The 20,000-nt window shown below is 36.2% G+C and overlaps 1 protein-coding gene across 1 annotated transcript in view; it reads right to left on the bottom strand.

The window, feature by feature from the left end:
* LOC119578867 (dynamin-like) overlaps positions 1 to 20,000 on the bottom strand; it is a gene marked incomplete in the record, with an annotated part of 96,558 nt that overhangs the window by 15,755 nt on the left and 60,803 nt on the right. Inside the window, 8 exon segments of the mRNA XM_037926524.1 lie at positions 4,694 to 4,885; positions 7,133 to 7,311; positions 8,135 to 8,341; positions 12,418 to 12,423; positions 14,725 to 14,844; positions 16,429 to 16,479; positions 17,843 to 17,974; positions 18,900 to 19,059. Coding sequence (XP_037782452.1) covers positions 4,694 to 4,885; positions 7,133 to 7,311; positions 8,135 to 8,341; positions 12,418 to 12,423; positions 14,725 to 14,844; positions 16,429 to 16,479; positions 17,843 to 17,974; positions 18,900 to 19,059 — 1,047 coding nt within the window.

Below are 20,000 nucleotides of genomic sequence, written 5' to 3' on the forward strand. Positions count from 1 at the left end.
ATACATGTGGGGGAAAAAAGGAAAGTAGAGATATTTCTTACTGCAACTAATTAGAATCTCTCTTTAGGTAATATACAAATAAATAATGATAATAATATTACACGTATAATAAAAAAAAAAAATCAATAAAAAGAAAAAAGTCAAAATCAATATTTTCTTAAATATTTCTTTAATCTTTAGTTACCACTTTCACTTTTGAAATGCTAAAACATGCAAAAGAAACTATTGCCTCTGTCTTGCATCACACAGAGGATACAGAAATACAATACCATCTAAAGAAACAGCTTTAACAGTATGGCTGGGGAAAAGAGAAACCATTTTTCATGCAGTTCGCTTCCAAATGAACAATGCCATTTGTGTACATAAGCTACAAATTACAAATAATTTTACTATTACCACGATGTGGCATTAGTGCTGCATAGGCAATGCTTCACAAAAACATCACAACTGTATGGCTGTGTAATTCTAAATTACTGTGAAACTAAATTTTCTTTTTTAACAAATGAAGTCTACTTTACATTAACAGGAATATTCTTTTTTCCTTAATCTGATTTTCATATACTAAAATAAAAATAAATAATTCAGCTATAATGCCTAACATATGATGTAAAATCTATCCCATAATGATATAATGATGACCAGCAGTGATGCCTTAACCAAGGTAAATGGGAAATTTTCAAAGTTCAAAAATCTTTACTTGAATCCCTAAGTCAAATTATCCATAAAACTAATACTTCTATATACTTCAGTAACTCTTAAGTGAAATATCCTTCCCAATTATGGAAGTATTTTAACTCAATGCTGCCAGGAAAATGCTGTGCTTATTTTTTTTCTTTCTTTCTTTCATTTTTTTCCTTTTTTGAAATGTCTCTGCACATTGATGGCTCTGCTAGGGCTTAGGCACAAATGAGTCAATTAGTAGACCTTGTGACCTTAGCTGTTTTTTTTTTTTGTGTGTGTGTGTGTGTGTGTGTGTGTGTGTGTGTGTGTGTGTGTGTGTGTGTGTGTGTGTGTGTGTGTGTGTGTGTGTGTGTGTGTGTGTGTGTGTGTGTGTGTGTGTGTGTGTGTGTGTGTGTGTGTAAATCAAGGAAAAGGGTAAGCGGGCAAGACAGGAAGTAATCGTAACTGGCACACTGAGGACTTGGTACAAGTGTAGCCATCTATGTGTAAAAACAATTAATAAAGTAAACTCACGGAGGGCAAGGCATGTATGTTTATGCCATGCCTGGCGGCAATGGGTTAAGTACTCCATATCTATCAATGATACCCAAAAACCCATAATTACGGTTTGGAAAAATTATTCAAGCATATAGGTATTCCTCCTTTTTACAAATGATCCGTCTTTTTTACCTTCCAAACAATAACAGAAGTAGTTTCAGCATCTAAAATCCACCATAATTTATCAAAAGGAAATAAATTCCAAGTAATTTTTCCAAAGAAAATTGCAAAGCCACATTGGTAATTTTGATGCCGAGCTGTAACTGGAAAAACAAAAAGGGAGTAATTCTGGAAAACAAACTACTATGCACCCCAAACACCATAACCAAGCAAGCAAAGTGGAAGCTTCCTTGTATGAAAGAATGATAATGAAAAACTCAAGAAATCTGGAATGGATGGCAGGAGAGGGAGAGGATGAGGGAGAGGGAAAGGGAGAGGGAGAGAGGGGGGAGGGAGGGAGGGAGGGAGGGAGGGAGGGAGGGAGGGAGGAGAGGGAGAGGGGGGAGGAGGAGGAGAGGGAGAGAGAAGGAGAGATGGATGGAGGGAGGGGAGACAGAGGAAGAAGGGGATGGAGGGGAAAGAGAGGGAGAGGGGGGGAAAGGAGATGGAGAGAGAGGGGAGAGGGGAGAGGGGAGAGAGAGAGAGAGAGAGAGAGAGAGAGAGAGAGAGAGAGAGAGAGAGAGAGAGAGAGAGAGAGAGAGGAGAGAGAGAGAGAGAGAGAGAGAGAGAGAATCTCTATTAAAAAAAAGTCTCACCTAGAACCACCCAGAGCTCTTTTTGTTTATTTTATTTGACTGGTGTACATGCCTATTCCACAGATCTTTCAATGAAAAGTAACTATGATGACTCATGTTATGCCTGTTAACTTCCCTGTCTGTTGTTAAGTGTGGTGCTCATCTTGTCTAACCAGATACCATTCCTATCTTTAACCTAACTACAATAAGGCTCAGGGTTGTAAACCCTCTACCTATGTACAGGAAATCGGGTACAGATTAGAAAGCAATGGCTAGTCCCATTATCTTGCCACAGTAAGTTTTTGGTATTTCTTGATAATACTCAAACAAATGACTTTACCCTGATAAGCACTTCTGGCAGAAATCAACCTTGCAAGTATGCCCAGCCCCTGAAGCAAATGAAAATCCTAGAAACACTTTGGAGCCTTGATATTGTCTAGCTTAGGGTCTAGCTCCCAAGGTGTCACCAGATGCCGGGTCCCAGACTGTTCTCTGCCTCTCCCTTATGAAACTTTCTAGGCTCTATTCTTTGTGCCTCTTAAATCTTTGTGCCTATTAATCATTCTAGGTCTATTTTCTAATTTGTACAATTATACTACGTCAACTTTCAAGGTTTTCTCTGCAAAAAGCAGAGCAATTAATAGCATTATCCTTCAGTATAAGACTTCATATTCATACAAAATTTCCATTTCTATCAGATAAACTGCACAAGATGGTTGATACCTGAATTATCCAAAAAAATATGTCTACCATACTCTGAAATCTCCTAAGTCAATATATTGCATGTTAAAGAGAGTAAAGATAAAGGAGATGGGGGAAGAAGAAAGAGAGAAAGAGAGAGAGGAGTTGGAGAAAGAGAAAAAGAAGTGCACCAAATCTTTCATTACGTGCCAAGTGACAAATGATTAACCTTGGCAAAATATATCCCTAAATTTGGATAAGCTGACACAAAAAAAGTGAAAATTGATCTTCCTCACATGAATTGATGTCTTAAGTTTATTATTTCAATAAACAGGAAATATGCACTAGTTAGTGTGAATTATAATGATTTTAAGAAACTTCAAATGTATATTTCAAATCTGTATAGTCCTATTTTGCAGACATTTTTAAACAGTAAATGATGTAAGGAGAGAGAGAGAGAGAGAGAGAGTGAGAGAGAGAGAGAGGAGAGAGAGAGAGAGAGAGAGAGAGAGAGAGAGAGAGAGAGAGAGGGAGGGAGGGAGGGAGGGAGGGAGGGAGGGAGGGAGGGAGGGAGGGAGGGAGAAGGGAGGGAACTAGAGGGAGGGGGAGGGGGAGGGGGAGGGAGAGGGAGAGGGAGAAGGAGGAGAGAGAGAGGGAGAGGGAGAAGGAGAGAGAGAGGGGGAGAGAGAGAGGGGGAGGGAGGGAGGGAGGGAGGGAGAGAGGGAGGGAGGGAGGGAGAGAGAGAGAGAGAGAGAGAGAGAGAGAGAAATTGCTTGTGGCCTGAGGTTATTTGTAAAATATATTTAATGTGTATTAAAAAGCCACCTTCATCCCTTAGATATATGTTTAAGACTTCTAGCCAAGTGCTATTTATATCACTAACTCAATTCCATCTTACATGCAAATAAAATTTAAACTGTATTTACACATTTAAGCCTCTCTTTCCCTGACTAATATAAACAACAACAAAAAAATTATTCTTAAAAATGAAAAGAAAACAAAACTGTGTAGCTGTAAACAAATTCTTACCTATGGCAAAACCAATGATAATTATTTATAAGATGTATAACAGCGTAACATTAAATTTTATCACAAGGAGCTGCCAACTTCCTTACAAATAACTAGTCTTCTTAGTTAAAAATGATGTAATAAATTTATCTGTTACTATTTACACTTCCTTTCAGGAATAAAGTGAATCAACCCTACATGCAACATCCTATCTAACTGAATAACTCTTACCTTTCTCAGACTAAATCAATTACACACTAAAAGTAAATTAACTGCCTAACAAGTATTACGATAAAAAACAAAAATGTATCCACAGCATCAATGCTGCGTAAAATTGTGGAAAAAGGATTAAACTTTTATGTGAGGCTATATTGCAATTAATGTCTACACTTTTTTCAACTGCCATAAAAAAGATTGAGAATTAAGAGTGGCTTCTAAGTGTGCAAACACAGTATATCACAGGAAGACAAAGTATCTAAATCATGTTCTAAGTTACCCAGAATCCATCTTCTAAATCATATTCAGCTGGCCAGGAGCTTTAGATTGTTTATCCCCGATTTACTTTTCTAAATCCATTCTAATGCTCTCAGTCTTGGAATACATACCCGATATTCACTTCCCCCTAATGCTACTGCTATGTGTGTGATGCCAATATTTTGATCTGAAACAATGTGTAATGTACAGCAGATGTCAAAATGGTATAGAATGGTATAGGACAACCAAGGAAAATTAAAGGATAGGGATATAAGAAGGCAGTCCAGTGTAAGAAGATATACAATAGAAATAGATAAAATGATTTCACCTATATAATGGGAGAGGTGGAAAAAAAAAACAAAAAACATGATGACCTGTGATGAATAAACTTGGTGCAAGAGTCACAACATATCAAACGTGTTTTGAAAAGCATCTATTTACATTCATCATAATGAATGATAATGAAAAAATCTGCACCAATGAACAAACTTCTATCTACTCCATGCATAAAGAAAGGAGAGAGAGGAGAAGAAGAAGAAGAAAAAAAAAGTTGACCGCTTTTAAACCACAGTACTTACGATGGGATGAGGGGAGGGGGAAGTCCACCCGCATTTCCCCCCTGACGTGCTGGTGGGGCTGGAGTGGGACGTGAAGGGATGGCTGGGGCAGGGCGGCTACCCCCTGGAACTGGGGGAGGAGCTCTAGACACTGCAGGAGGAGGTCCTCTTCTAATGTTGGCTCCAGGTGAAGGAGGGCCAGTCTGCCCAATCCTGCAACATCATCATTCTCATTTTTTGCTCTATCTTTCCTTTGTAAGTTTCTGTTAATGTCTCTGCTCATACACAACTTCAATTTGTTGTAGGATTGCAGTGTTCTATATTAAAATTCCCATATATGGATATTTTGTCTTCAACACAAAAATTTGTTTTTGGAACTTCCAACTTTTTGTTTTTTATTGTTCACCACAAGATAAGCAGATTTCTAAAGTACCTTCTTAAAATCTTGATAATTAACTTTCAATGTGTTCAGGTAACATGGCCTTTTTCTGATCTAATCCTATACAGACTACAGCTGAACATCAGCTTCTCACTTCTCAACTGCTAGCATAGATCTCTCTCTCAATTTTCTTTTCTAGAAACTGAATGGTCAATACATATATTAAAGGACAGAAGAAAATAGATATAAGAAAACAAATTACCCGTTTTGGTTAATATCCAAAGCCCTACTTTGCAGTCCAATTTTCATGATAGCTTCAAGTTAAATTTACTAATTAATATTACTGAAAATAAAAGATGAATGAAAGGCTGGCATATATCCATTATTTAAGACAGTTTCACTCCTTATTTATTAGTGGTACTGTATTTCAGGCTGGGACTCTCTCTCTGGAGATAGCTATGGTCATTTGGACATTGAGAAACTATAACACAGAATATCTAAAATTTGCAGAATGTTTTTCCACAATCATAATCTTGATAAGTTTAAATATTGAAAAACTAAGACATATTGGCAATGGAACAAATATGTCAATATTCAAACTGTTACTATCTTTAAAAGATGTTAACCCATTCGCCCCGGAATTTTTCGCTCAGCGCCGCTCATGGTAATAGTTGCCAGCCGCGTGGGCCGCCGCAACGGGATTTTTTCTGGAGCGGCGCGGCGGCGCAAAGACCATCATATAATTTTTGCAGGAATCTATCCATAGATTTATTATGAAAGTTGGGTTTTATATAAGGGCAATGTGTAGAAACTGTACTTTTCTCATAGTTTTTTCTAGGCATCTATTCGCCTTTGTATTGAGGAGATATACTGAATCGCTTCCAAGTTCTCTATACTATCAGATGACATCAACATTTTGATGCTAAAAGTTAGTGTTGTTTTTTAATGAGATGTAAAATTATGGACTTAGCCGTTTTTTTGTGTTTTTTTTTTTTTTTCAAACTTTCAAATGAAGCAGAGCAGCAAGCCAAATATCATTTTGATACTCAGAAGTAGTGCATTGTCCATATAAGAGATCACACCATGTTTTTTATTATTTCATTCAACAGAAAAGGAAGAAAGGCAGAAGTGAATGTAGCTTCACTTGATGTTCAAAAATAGCTTTGTATTGATATGTGATGTCACACTGTGTAAGTTTTTTTTTTTTTTTTTTAGTACAAGACTTGTAAGAGAGAATATACCTTCATACCTTCCGTGGCTGCGATCGTTCTGCTGGAATGAGCCTTTGACTGACCTTTTATTCACATGACTAACCAATCAGATCACGCCATGTGACTTGATGCACCAATCAAAGCAATTACTAGTTTCCAGCCAGTCAGGTCAAGGTACATCATAATCATGCAATCTAGTGTGAACAAATCACATGATTACAAGTCATAAATAATTACGACAATTACATATGTCATAAATTACATACGTCACATAATTATCAACCAGTCAAATAAGACTAGTAACAGAGCCATGTATTAGGTTGAAAAAAATAATAAACTGTCAGTCTATGGTCAGTCATCAAGGCAAAAATACGTGCCAAACGTTACGGGGCTCGTAGATGCCATGGCAAGATTACATGCCAAACGTGTTGGCGTCCATTGAGAGCATGGCAAGAATAGATGCCAAACGGGGCAAATGGGTTAATTGGACTCTAGTTCTTGGACATTTTAAACATTACTCTCTTGAAGTTCTTTATTTTCATTCTTATTAAAAAAAACTTGCAAAAAATAAGAAGTATAGTGGACTGGCTTTTATGTTTCATTGTACCAATTTATATCAAAGCTCAAAGAAGTTACAATCCAGACAATGTGTTATTTGCTTATTTATGATACTACAACTCTACTATCCATAAACCAATACATCAGTATTTATACCAAGGGTACTATGTACTAGTTGTTATCCCTGGCATGTCTTCACTAAAAGAGGCAATCTGCGATCACCCCCCACACACAAAAAATCACAAAACATCCAGTTGATAAGAAACTAGTTGATTAAGTAGATTGTCTCCTGGAATGCCCCAAGATTCTTACCTTGGACTCTCCTGACCAGTTGCAAGCCAGTCATCCTTGACAGGGGGTGGCATTGGTGTGCTGACTGTGGCCATGGAAACGTCTCCAATTACTCTGAGAGCCTCTTTGCAAGCATGGTACATTCGCAGCATCTCCTCACGCTTTCGAGCCTCCTCTGGGCTCTCTTCCATCATGGCATTCTGAAAATAAGAGTAAACATCAGACGAGATGGAAAGAAAGCCGGGATGAGACAAAGTAGAGGTAGTACGATGAACATTAATCAGTGAAAGAAAATTTTTTAAAATAAAGTTACTAAATATCTACCAGCTATAAATAAATGACCAGTTGAATTACATTAACATACTCAAGCACTGCAACAAATTCCCCTTAAAAAGAAAGACCAAAAATATATATTATGAACAGTTTAGGAAGAAAATTGCTGTTATCCATTTCCCATTCATTGCCATTAACCCTTAACCCGTTCTCGCCGGGTCACGTGTATACACGTGATAGAAAACGGGTCTCTCGGCAGGGTAAGCGTGTAAGAGCGGCGACGCGCCAGAGCGAGTGGAGCGGGACGTTCGGCTTCTCGCAGCGGACTCCCGCGCCCACTGTCGGGCCGTTGCCAGATATCACTGGATTTTAACTACTCTCAGTGAATTATTCAGACCGGCGATAAAGGGTTAAATGACAGTATTAGAAATCTCGCAGAGTCACTGACTCTGGTGATTTCTGGCAACTGTCCTGCCATTTGGAGGAGTCTACTACTATTAGCGGAACTTTCCACTCAACTTGCTAGATGTATAGCTGTACCCAGCAGATTAAGTGGTTTGTTATGACAGCTACAGGTGTGGCCCGGCAATAACGGGTTAAACAAGATATAATACAAGAAGGAAAAAAAAAAGTAAAGAAAGAACAGTAGAGATATTTCTAAATGAACAGCAAAATCTCATCTGTGAATCAAAACCCCATACAAAAAATTCTAAAACACTGAATAATTCACAACTCACAGTAGATACCCACCTGATCTCCACAAGCATAGAGGTGAGCTAGAAGTTCACCCATGATGAACTCTTTGGAATTGTTGATCATCAGGTGCATGAGAGCCTTTGGTACTAAGTCCCGTGTTGTCTTGGTGACAATTTTCATGTAAGAATCTACCAAGTTCCTAATTGTCTCGACTTGACGCTCTAGTTGAGGATCCATCGATGTTGACATCTCACTGCCAGACTATTTGGATAAAAATACTGTAATTAATCCTGCTTAACTGCTTGATAACACAGCAAATTCGTATAACAATTCCATAAAAGTACTAAACTGTAGCTCCTAAAAATAAATACTTGTTATGGAGAATAGATATATCTAGGATTCAGTAAAATGGGGGAAATAAAAATAAACTGTTTCATATAAAATTGATTAGACAAGGAAAAAGGAAGATAAACATCATGCAAGGTGATCTTTCAAATTTTCACTAGCTGGTAACGTCATAACTTCTATGAGGGTATCAAGTACACCTGTTGGTTATCCAGGTCTCTTAAGTGACATGGATATGGTAGTTTATGAAACACATGAAAAATTTATCCACCAACAACTCCACAATAGTTACAAAGCCTTTCAGTACAACTTGTTCCCTAGGCACCAAATAGAGCTTTGTCACTTGCATTTCCTTCCTCCCTCTCCTTCCAAATAGTTTGCCACTTGAACATGCCATATTTATAATTCCGTAAAAACTAATTACACAAGTCATAGCTATTTCTTATTTAGAAATATGTATCAGCCCTGACACAGCAAACTATACTTTCCTTATTCTTTTGTTACAAATGAATAGAGTAATCAGAGCCATTCCTCATTTAGAAATATGCAACAGCCTAAACAGTCCTTGCTACTTTTAATAATTAGTAAGTCATATCAAGAACATAACTTATTAATAGTATGCATAATCATTATGACCTTTGCAAAGTATGTTTTATTCAGTTATTATATCTAAATAAACTCCTTAGAAAAAAACAGTAAATGGCTTAATACTTGAAAACTGGTTCTTGCACCAGAATGTCTACTCTCCTCTTGGTGTCAGGTGACCACTATACACATCATGGTGATTTCAACATTCTTGGCCAGCAGAAAGAGGATATCCCTTTTACAGGGGATGGAAACTTCCAGATTATCATGGGATGTTTAAATGGTACCCAGTATCAAGGAGCTATTGTATATATGCTTTGACCACCGTGCACACATACCCACACTGCATGCACAAAGGCACTCAATATGTTATCACCATGCATCACACAACTGTCGGGAGTGGAACTCCTTTCATGATATCTGATAACAACTACGGTAAAGATGCCAAGGTGATAATTTGTGAATGCTAGTATATACATATGTATCATAGTCCCATTATAATGTGCAAATGATCTTACAGTTCATATAAATACACTGGAATATGTTAGGAGTAGGTTTCTGATAATTCATTGTAACCAGCTTAAACTTTCACTCTCTGTGGTGCAAGTTATCATGGTAATTCATGACAATCATGAGTCTATTAAAATACAATTCACTGAACCATATACATTTAACCCCTAAAATCCTACTTGCCACATTCCTGGCTTGCTACAAACTGTGCAGTCAGTCCTCTTTGCCATGATTGTGCACTGCCTCTTAAAAATCATTGGGCTTTTACCTCACGTCTTATTTTGTGGTATATTTCATCAAGCTAAATCCTCTCTCTTTTCCTCTCCAACATTCTCCATCCAACAACTTACTTTTATGTATAACAGCCACTTCTTGGTATATCATTATCTTTTTACTATTTATGCATCTAGGTATTTAAAATACATCTGTAAATATATAAATACATCTATACACATATATCATTGATTCATATTATGAAAATATATTTTTGTTATTATGTACACTTTTGAAAATAAAATGCAGCCTACTGCCATCATAATGTGAATGAAAATAGCTCTAATAAACATTTATAAGTCTCATTTGCTGCAACTCATAAGAGAGTTCAAGAATACATAACAACTGCAGATCTGGCCATATATGTATGTACATGTACATGTGCATGTGAGCGTGCGTGTGCGTGTGCATGTGCATATCTGCTTGACAACTTACCCATAAATATACACACAGAGGAGTATGTGTATAACTATGCCTCTATATTTCTGCTTCTCAGGCCATACATTTATTAGCAGAAAAAAATATACACTTAAATATATATGTATACACAAATATATTTGGAGGAAGATGCATTGTTCTATACTATAATGATTATTTATCTCCTACAACATGATATTAGGGAAGGTCCATCTTACTTCACAACTGTTATGATTATTTCACCCAAAATCATACCGAATCTTTGCTGTATAACCACATGAGTCTTAGCAAGAAAACTTGCACTTCTTACCACAAAATTTTCCTCAATATCATTTTGGGTGACTATAAAGGAGCTGACATGCAAGAGTAAAGGGTGCAGTAAGACCTACCACAAACATTAACATTCTACATTGGTGGCCCCTATATAGAAGTTTATTAGATGAAAGATGTGGTATGTGAAGTGTGTAAGAACAGTTAAATTTAAGAGATATTAAAATATTTACATATATTTTCTTCTGGTACGTATATTAAAATACATTTTTTTTTCTTCTGGGGTACAGTACTTAATACAGTAATATAATTCAAACAAAATAATAACTAGAAAAATAATAATAATTGCAAATCCAACTTAAATCACTAGACTCAGAAAATGTCCCACACTGACCATCTCGGATTTGCTTCACACATTCCTAAACTAATATCACCATCTCTAGTAAATACCATACAATAAATATTTAACATCTTCACCCTTTAAAAAATAGGGCTTTAAAAAATAGGGCATGACACTGATTTTACTATCAAAAGTGAGATATAAAAAGTTCAGTATGCTATAAACTGACAAATATGTCTGTGAATATTTCAGAGAAATTAAAGACATCTAGTACCTGAGAACAACTGAAAATTTTATCAATTTAGTATGAATAGTTTGAAAGTAATATAATGACTTAACTTCCTATTTCACCCTTTTACTGTAAAATCAAATCAGAGCCCTAGATTCTTGACCCAGTGTCAGCAGGTGGCAAGACTACAATCCCAAGCCCAATGTAATAAAAGCGTATCCATCGTCTTTACACACAGATGGCTCTACCAGTGCTTATTCACCAAGGAGTCAGTTATTAGTCTTACCTATCTCATCTGTTTACCCTTTTCCTTCATTTTTTGAAAGATTCATTTCTATTACTTTGTTTTTGATGTTATTAATATTTTAGTAACAATTTAATAATCATAATATCAATAAAATTGATAACAACGTTAATATTAATAGTATTGGAAAGAAAAACACATTTTCCACACAATTCAAGGAATGGGGAAATCATCGATCACTAGGGCCAACTGCTGGCTGAGCACACATGGAGCTATCTGTATGTAACAAAACTCACTAAAACCAGTACATAAATCTGCTGACATTGGGTTAAAAAAAAAAAAAAAAAAAAAAAAAAAAAAAAAAAAAATTAATGGCTGAAATTTTGTGATGTTTCCTAGGAATAATAACATTAGTTTGTGAGAGTATAAGGAAAATGGAGATGGTCAGTTGGGAGGCCTCATTCTCTTTCTCTCTCTTTCTCATTCTCTTTCTCTCTCTCTTACTCTTACTCTTACTCTTACTCTCTCTCTCTCTCTCTCTCTCTCTCTCTCTCTCTCTCATACACCCTCTCTCTCTCATACACCCTCTCTCTCTCTCTCTCATACACCTCTCTCTCTCTCTCTCTCATACACTCTCTCTCTCTCTCTCTCAACACTCTCTCTCTCTCTCTCTCATACACTCTCTCTCTCTCTCTCTCATACACTCTCTCTCTCTCTCTCTCATACACACACACTCTCTCTCATACACACACTCTCTCTCATACACACACACTCTCTCTCATACACACACTCTCTCTCATACACACACACTCTCTCTCATACACACACACTCTCTCTCATACACACTCTTACACTCTCTCTCATACACTCTCTTACACTCTCTCTCTTTCTCTTTCTCTTTCTCTTTCTCTCTCTCTCTCTCACTCTGTGTGTGTGTGTGAAATGTGTTTTTTAGAAAAAGAAAAAGAAAAAAAAAACACTGAGCAGTGGAAATAAGATAATGGAAGAGAGAAGAGTGGACAGTGTAATTCTTTGGGGTGTGAAAGAGTCATGACACGTGATAATGAGGGAAGGTCTATCTATGTGATAAGCCAATCAGTACACATATTCTAGGGGCCTCTTACCTCTCCCTTTTGTCAGACATACAAAGGACAGTTATTGCTTGAATAGGTGTTAGCTATGGAAAGTCTCTTACAAACATTGAGATCAAAAAAGAAAATCTTATAAATATACAGTGAATCAAGAAGATCACAGATCATTGATAACTGGCAAGGGTTATCTTTTACTTCTCGTTTTAATGTTTATCTATAAGTGTCCAAGATTCAATTATTCATCAAACTATACAAAAAAAAAAAAATTCTGGGACTCTCTCTCAAAATGCTTATAAATATTCATCCATGCCAGCTACTAAATTCTCTGATGAAAATGCTTCTAAAGTGACAAGAATAGGCAATACAATAACATCTACACAACCTTACAATTAAGCTGATATCTTAAAAACAAAGATACTCATAAAACACACATTACAAAGTAAGGTCTACATGATGTTTTATACATTTACAAGGTACACACATATACATACAAGTGAGCATGCATGAAGTAATCGTAGGAAAGGGAAAACATTGACAGTGAATGATGAGGACAACAAGGAGAGTAAGGAAGGAGGAGGAGGAGGAGGAGAATAAAGTTGAAGGAGAGAAGGAGGTAGAGAGGGAAGAGGTGGAGGAAGGTAATTGTATATACATATGAGTGAGCATGCATGGGGTAATCGCAGGAAAGGGAAAACGGTGACAGTGACTGATAAAGAGGACAACAAGGAGAGAAAGTTGAAGGAGGAAGCAGGTGGAGGGAGGAGAGAGGAGGAAGCAGGAGGAGGGAGGAGAGAGGAGGAAGCAGGTGGAGGGAGGAGAGCGGAGGAAGCAGGAGGAGGGAGGAGAGAGGAGGAAGCAGGAGGAGGGAGGAGAGAGGAGGAAGGATGATGATGATGATGATGATGATGATGATGATGATGATGATGATGATGATGATGATGATGATGATGATGATGATGATGATGATGATGATCATGATGATGATGATGATGATCATGATGATGATAATGATGATCATGATGATGATCATGAAGATGATGAAAATGAAGATGATTAGGTGTGAAAGAAAAATTCAAGAGGTAAAAGTGCAATCACAAGTTGTAATTGTCAGCACTACAGCATGACAACAGGATGTACATAAAAGAAATGATAATCTCAACTTTTACTTAAGGAGCAAAGAGATAATGATAGGCAAGAAATGAAAAGGAAGGAAGGAGGAAAAAGAAACACATTTACACAAACAACATTTTACATTCATGAAAGCTACTGCCATCTTTATACCAAATCTTGAAAAAAAATTAAAATTAATAACAATACCCTGAGCTCCACACCCTATTGTTTTATATGATTTTCATATTTTCATATTCTTAAGTCATAAAATATAATATTTTCACTTCAGACAAACACAACCATTAATATGAACTGGTTAAAAATAGCTGGTGATATTTCACCAATCTTCAGTATCACAATGGAAAGAGCATTCATGTTTTTCTTGCTTTACTCATCTATTGGACAATCCTACAAAACCAATAACATAATAAAGATGTATATCTTTATCATTACATATTTGTCACGAACAAAATGAAACAAAACCAACCCACAGTCAACAAAGCATCCATATATTTAATGGCATGCACGTCTTGCACATCAAATACAGGTGTTAAATAATTCATGATACTAAGCAAGTGCATAACCACAACAACAAAGTAGAATGACTAACAGGAGTGACATCATTTCATACACATCTATAAAATCTATGGATATCCATGCTAAGGACATGGAAGAAACAACAGACTAAACATTCATAAACTACATCCATAACAAATTAAACATAGAAGGATAATAAATATGGACAACTATAAACAAAAGGATATAAAATATGATTCACAACAAACTATCCAAGTCTTGTATCCAGTACAAATACACAATACATGTATTATAAATCCATTAGTAAAAGAAACACATTAGCCAAAAGTGCTTCACATTGCACAATTCATATTTTTTTGCAGCAAATATATAAATACTTACAGTTAGGTACATTTTCAAACATGGATATTGATAAATATTAAAGGTTAGTTATTGGAGAAATCACAAAGGAACACACTCACGTGTACAATCACAAATGAATGCATTCAACTGTACACACATACATCCACTGACACACAATTTCATCTCAATGTATCCCATCATACTCTTTCAATATACATACAATTCTCCAGAGAGTGTACAATTTAAGGGAGTTTATCTTGAAAGCAACAATAAAAAAAGTAAAGTAAATCATAAAAAAAAAAAAAAAATACTAATTCTTCCATCAGAAACAAAAATCCTTAAACATCCTACCTCCTCTCCATTGCTTGTGTCGGACACCTTCTCTGGGTATACACCAGCTCGGAGGAATGAAGCCTTCCAAGAGTCCATGTCATCCTGAGTTTCCACACCTAACTGTAGTTCCTTGTAATCCTGTAAGAAAGGTAATGCTTAAGGAAATGGAGTCTTGAGCTTAACCAGAGGAAAGTACCAACTCTAAGTCTAGGGATTTTAACCCAATGTCAGCGGGTTTATGTACTGTTCCCTTTAGATTTTAGAGTTTTGTTACATACAGATGGCTCCACGTGTGCTCAGTCAACAAGGAGTCTATTAGTTGGCCCTAGTGACCGATCCTGATTTCCTCATTCCTTGAATTGGGTAGAAAATGTGTTTTTCTTTCCAATACTATTAATACTGACATTGTTTCCATTCTGATATTATGATTATTAAATTGTTATTAAAATACCAATAATATCAAAGACAATGAAATAGTAGAAATGAAGTTTTCAAAAAAATGAAGGAAATGGGTAAACAGATGAGATAGGTGAGACTAATAACTGACTCCTTGATGACTTAACACTTGTAGAGCCATCTGTGTGTAAAGCCAATAGATAAACTTTTATTACAGTTGGCATGGCATTGCGGTCTTGTCACCCACTGACACTGGGTTAAGAAAGTAACTTCCCATGGGTAATTTAAATCTAGCCGCCAATTTCTGTACTTCTTTGGTATATTTTTGTTTTTGAAAAATACTTTTATATACTTAAAAAAAAAAATCTGTATACTCTTTGTATTTACTTGTATTATAATAATTAATTACTGTACAATGGTGGTAAAAAGTCCTTTACCCGTACACTGGCAAATTGCATATGAAAACTGGACATTTTTTTGTTATTGTTTATAATACAACACTGAACCTGCAGTAATATACTAAATTGAACAATGTGTGTTGCTGTAGAACTTTATAGCTCAAATATGCATATCGTTCTCTAGTGTCTACAGTATATGGGCAAAGGCTGTCGCTATGCTTATTTCTATATTTTAGAAATATCTTGGCATCTTTAAAACCAGCAGTACCTGGACATAGTTGAATCAAAGTACTTTGTTCTGTCATAAGTCATAGTATAACTTATATCAACAGACCTAGTCTGCACTTTTTTTTTCTTTCTTTCTTTCTTTATTCTTCACTAATTGTTCAATTCCACCTCTTTGAACTTGCTCTCCTTTCTTAATCTGAATTGTTCATATATATAATAACTCATAATGTAATGGGCTTTACTAATCTCTGTCATTGGTCAAAAATCTTAAATTTATGTTTCTGTAAATAATGGTGGCTATTTTCCAACCTGATAAATCTTACAGGATCCATGACTGAACTCTCTGGGCTTACATCTAAAGGTTAATAAAACAGATACATAGAAATGGCAAACAGAAAAACCATAGGCCATTCTACAAAAGAAACAAATTATGTCAAGGACAAGAAAACTAACAGAAAATCTACTGAAGTAGATCCCTTTTTTGTGCAATAGAAGAAAAAATGTGAAGAAAAATAAACCCAAACACCCTGAATCCCTTGTCACACTCTTCAGAAAAACTTGTGAAACAAATTACCAACAGCATCACCAAAACCACTACTAACCCTGGAAATAACCGGCATCAAGCAGAGGACCATCAAACCCCATAAGATTTCCGCACTAAGCAACTCACATTTGGGATCTCCATCACAAATTACTTTACCTTATAAATACTTCCCGGTCTTGAACTGTATGAAGCAGAAGCAGATGGATTCTTGATATGAAAATAAAAATTTGGTTCAAGCATTTTCTCTACCAAGCAAGTATAACCCTTGTTTATAGCTCTTAAAACTATTTCTTAGTAAATACTACCTCAGAACCAACTGTATCATGAAAAACTAATATGAACTTAGTACTTTTAAACATAAATGATGTCATATTATACTTCTAATTCAACAGATCTTCATCTCAGTTCAGTATCCCTTTTTTTATTACAATTCTCAGTGAGAAAACTAACTTCAACATTACCTGTATATCCTCTACTTGAATCAAGTTATATTCCTAAATAATATCATTCCTCAATGAAATACAGAAACAAGACTAAACAAACTGTTGTATAAGGTGACTGAGTAATGGTAGTGTGCACAAGTTAGTGTATCTGTGCAATATAACCCAACACTAGAAACAATAGCAAACATGACAAGCATGATTGTAAAAAGATGAAATATAAAAAACAGCCTCCAATAAATGAATGAAAAGACAAAAAATTAGTAATAAATAATAATAATAATAATAATAATAACTGAATAACACTGATGAGGACCTCATTAAATATAACCTCTCCAGTTATTATTACCCTCTGAATATTCAATACATACTGCATGTCCATTTCTTTTTCAAAAGGAGTCAGCCTTGAAACTGTAAACTGTAAACTTTATTATTTACTATTTACTTTAATGGGCTTAACACAGTACAAATCATCCTGTTTTATGCTTAGAAAATTCAATTTCTAAAAGCAGGCTTACCTTATAACCAATTACATCCCTCACTACATAAAAAACAAAAAGGATTCTGAACACCATGAAATAACCATCTTCAATTTTGCCTTAATAAGTGAAGGGACTAACAACAGGTAACTGTCTAAAGAACATTACCCATCTCCCTGTGCTTCATCAAGGCATGATGAAGCAATAAATGCAAAAAGGCCTTTGGCATATCCGTATGTTTTCCTGTACTTCCCCCTCATTGTTCTACTTGCAATTTGTTCGACATGAATTCTATATGCCATTTCCCTTTAACCCATCACAGCCAGGTCACGTGTACTAGCGTCATAACAAACCGCTTGGTCTGCAGGGTACGCCAGTACGCGCGGCGACGCACCAGAGCGCGTGGAGCGGGACGTTCAGCTTGATGTAGCGGACTCCTGCGCCCAGTGTCTGGCTGTTGCCAGAAATCACCAGAGTTTATCATGCTCTAGGATTTCTGTTACCCAGCAGTGAGGGGTTAAACCTCTTCCATTCCTTTGTTGCTATGTCTAAAAAAAAAAGAGCTCACAATCAACAGAATATGCATGTAAATCACTATGCAAAAAATGATGACAACCAACAGTATCAAGTTCCAGGCTGATGTTAACATACCTTGTAAACATTACGCTGATCTGGGTTATAGAGAGCAAAGACATGGCGTCGTGACATGAAGCCCTGCTCAATGTCCTTCAACTTCAGGCCATCAAGCATGAGCATATACTTCTTATCTCTCTCATCCTCATCCTGGGGAGACAGAGTCAAGTATCAGAACCAATATGCAACTTGATATATAATGTGATCAAAGTCAAGAATAAAAAATTAAATATAACAAAGAAAAAAAGAGAAAAAAAGAAAAAAAAGAAAGAAAGAAAGAAAGAAAGAAAGAAAGAAAAAAACTGAAAATAGTTGTAGGAAACTAAAAGCAATAACAAAAATTTCATATCTCAACAAATCCCATATACCTTATCAAGATACAACAAAATTATATATGAACAGAAAAGAAATATAAAGAAACTGTGGCAATGCTGAGAGAAAAGGAGAGAGAGAGAGAAAGAAAGAGAAACAGAAAGAGAAACAGAAAGAGAGAGAGAGAGAGAGAGAGAGAGAGAGAGGGAGGGAGGGAGGGAGAGAGAGAAGAGAGAGAGAGAGAGAGAGAGAGAGAGAGAGAGAGAGAGAGAGAGAGAGAGAGAGAGAGAGAGAGAGAGAGAGAGAGAGAGAGAGAGAGAGAGAGAGAGAGAGAGAGAGAGAGAGAGAGAGAATAGAGAGGGAGAGACAGAAATAGAGAGGGAGAGACAGAAATAGAGAGGGAGAGACAGAAATAGAGAGGGAGAGACAGAAAGAGAGAGACAGAGACAGAAAGAGAGAAGCAGACAGAGAAGAGAAGAGAGAGAGAAGAGAAGAGAAGACAGAGAGAGAGAAGAGAGGAGAGAGAGAGAGAGAGAGGAGAGAGTAGAGCAAAGAGAGGACACAGAGAAGACAGACAGCAGGACAGAAGCAGAAGAGGACGACGAAGACAGACAGAGAGAGAGACGAGAGAAGAAGAGAGAGAGAGAGAGAGAGAGAGAGAGAGAGAGAGAGAGAGAGAGAGAGAGAGAGAGAGAGAGAGAGAGACAGAGAAAGAATGCGAGAGAGCAAGAAGGAAAGAGAGTGATGAGATATATAAACTCACCTTGTACCAGGACAAAGACTCAGATGTGAGAACAAACCAGTAGTCCCGGGAACCTCCCTTCATGAAGCCCAGGTTGGAGATGGACATATAGCCTTTTCGGATCACCTGGTTCCCCAGTTTGCGTCCAGACTTGCTGGATGTCTCTGAAGACTGCTGGGCACTAAAGGAAGAAGAAGAAGAAGAAAAGAATCAGATGTGTGATTAGAAATGACAGAGGCATTATAGTTGCTTGTAAAAAAGCAGCTGTATAATATTCTTTCTATGGACTTAATAGTCAACTTATGAAAACTTGTTTTAATCACATTGTAAATGTCCTATTTCTATTTCATTTCCACTCTAGTATTCCTTTCTCCCTGAATAACATTTGAATTTTAATACAACCTAGTTTTTTTCAGAAATGATATTCATTATATATTTTACATGATGAGCACTAAAGCATAACCTAACAAAATTAATGGATGTATTTGCGCAAAATACTAACACAATTTTAACCATATTATTTTCCATATTATGACAGCCGAAACAAAAACAAAATACCTCAATTTTGTCAACAGAATTCAAATTCTATTTTGGTGATAAAAAAACTCCCAACAAGTACAACTCATGGAGAAAGATTATATTCATTAATACCAATAATGATTACCCAGTAATGTTTTCATGTTTTCACTTTAATTAGTTGTATTATTTTACACAATAACTGCAAAGACATACTCATCATCACAAGTGGTGAGTAAACAATTACAAGAAAATAAATCTTTTACATGAATTACATTACTGGGGGAGGGAAAAAAAAAAAAAATTGCTCAAGATGCTGATCATTCCCACATCATGCAAAAGAGAAACAACACTGCATGTGACAAGATGTAAGAAAATTAGTCAAAAACAAAGTATATAAATTTTACCTACAAGAGATTAGGAACTCCAAGTGCCATTTGCTAGAAACTACCCACAACATTACTTTTAAGGCTTTAGTCATGACACATACTTGCCTTACACACAATAAAATACACACACGCAAGTACTCTACAAGCCTCTTTATAATACAATGCAGACCCTCTCACACTAAAAGCATTTATCACACTTCATATCCTAATCATTATA

This window comes from Penaeus monodon, chromosome 11, assembly GCF_015228065.2.
Source record: "Penaeus monodon isolate SGIC_2016 chromosome 11, NSTDA_Pmon_1, whole genome shotgun sequence".
Lineage (NCBI taxonomy): Eukaryota > Metazoa > Arthropoda > Malacostraca > Decapoda > Penaeidae > Penaeus > Penaeus monodon.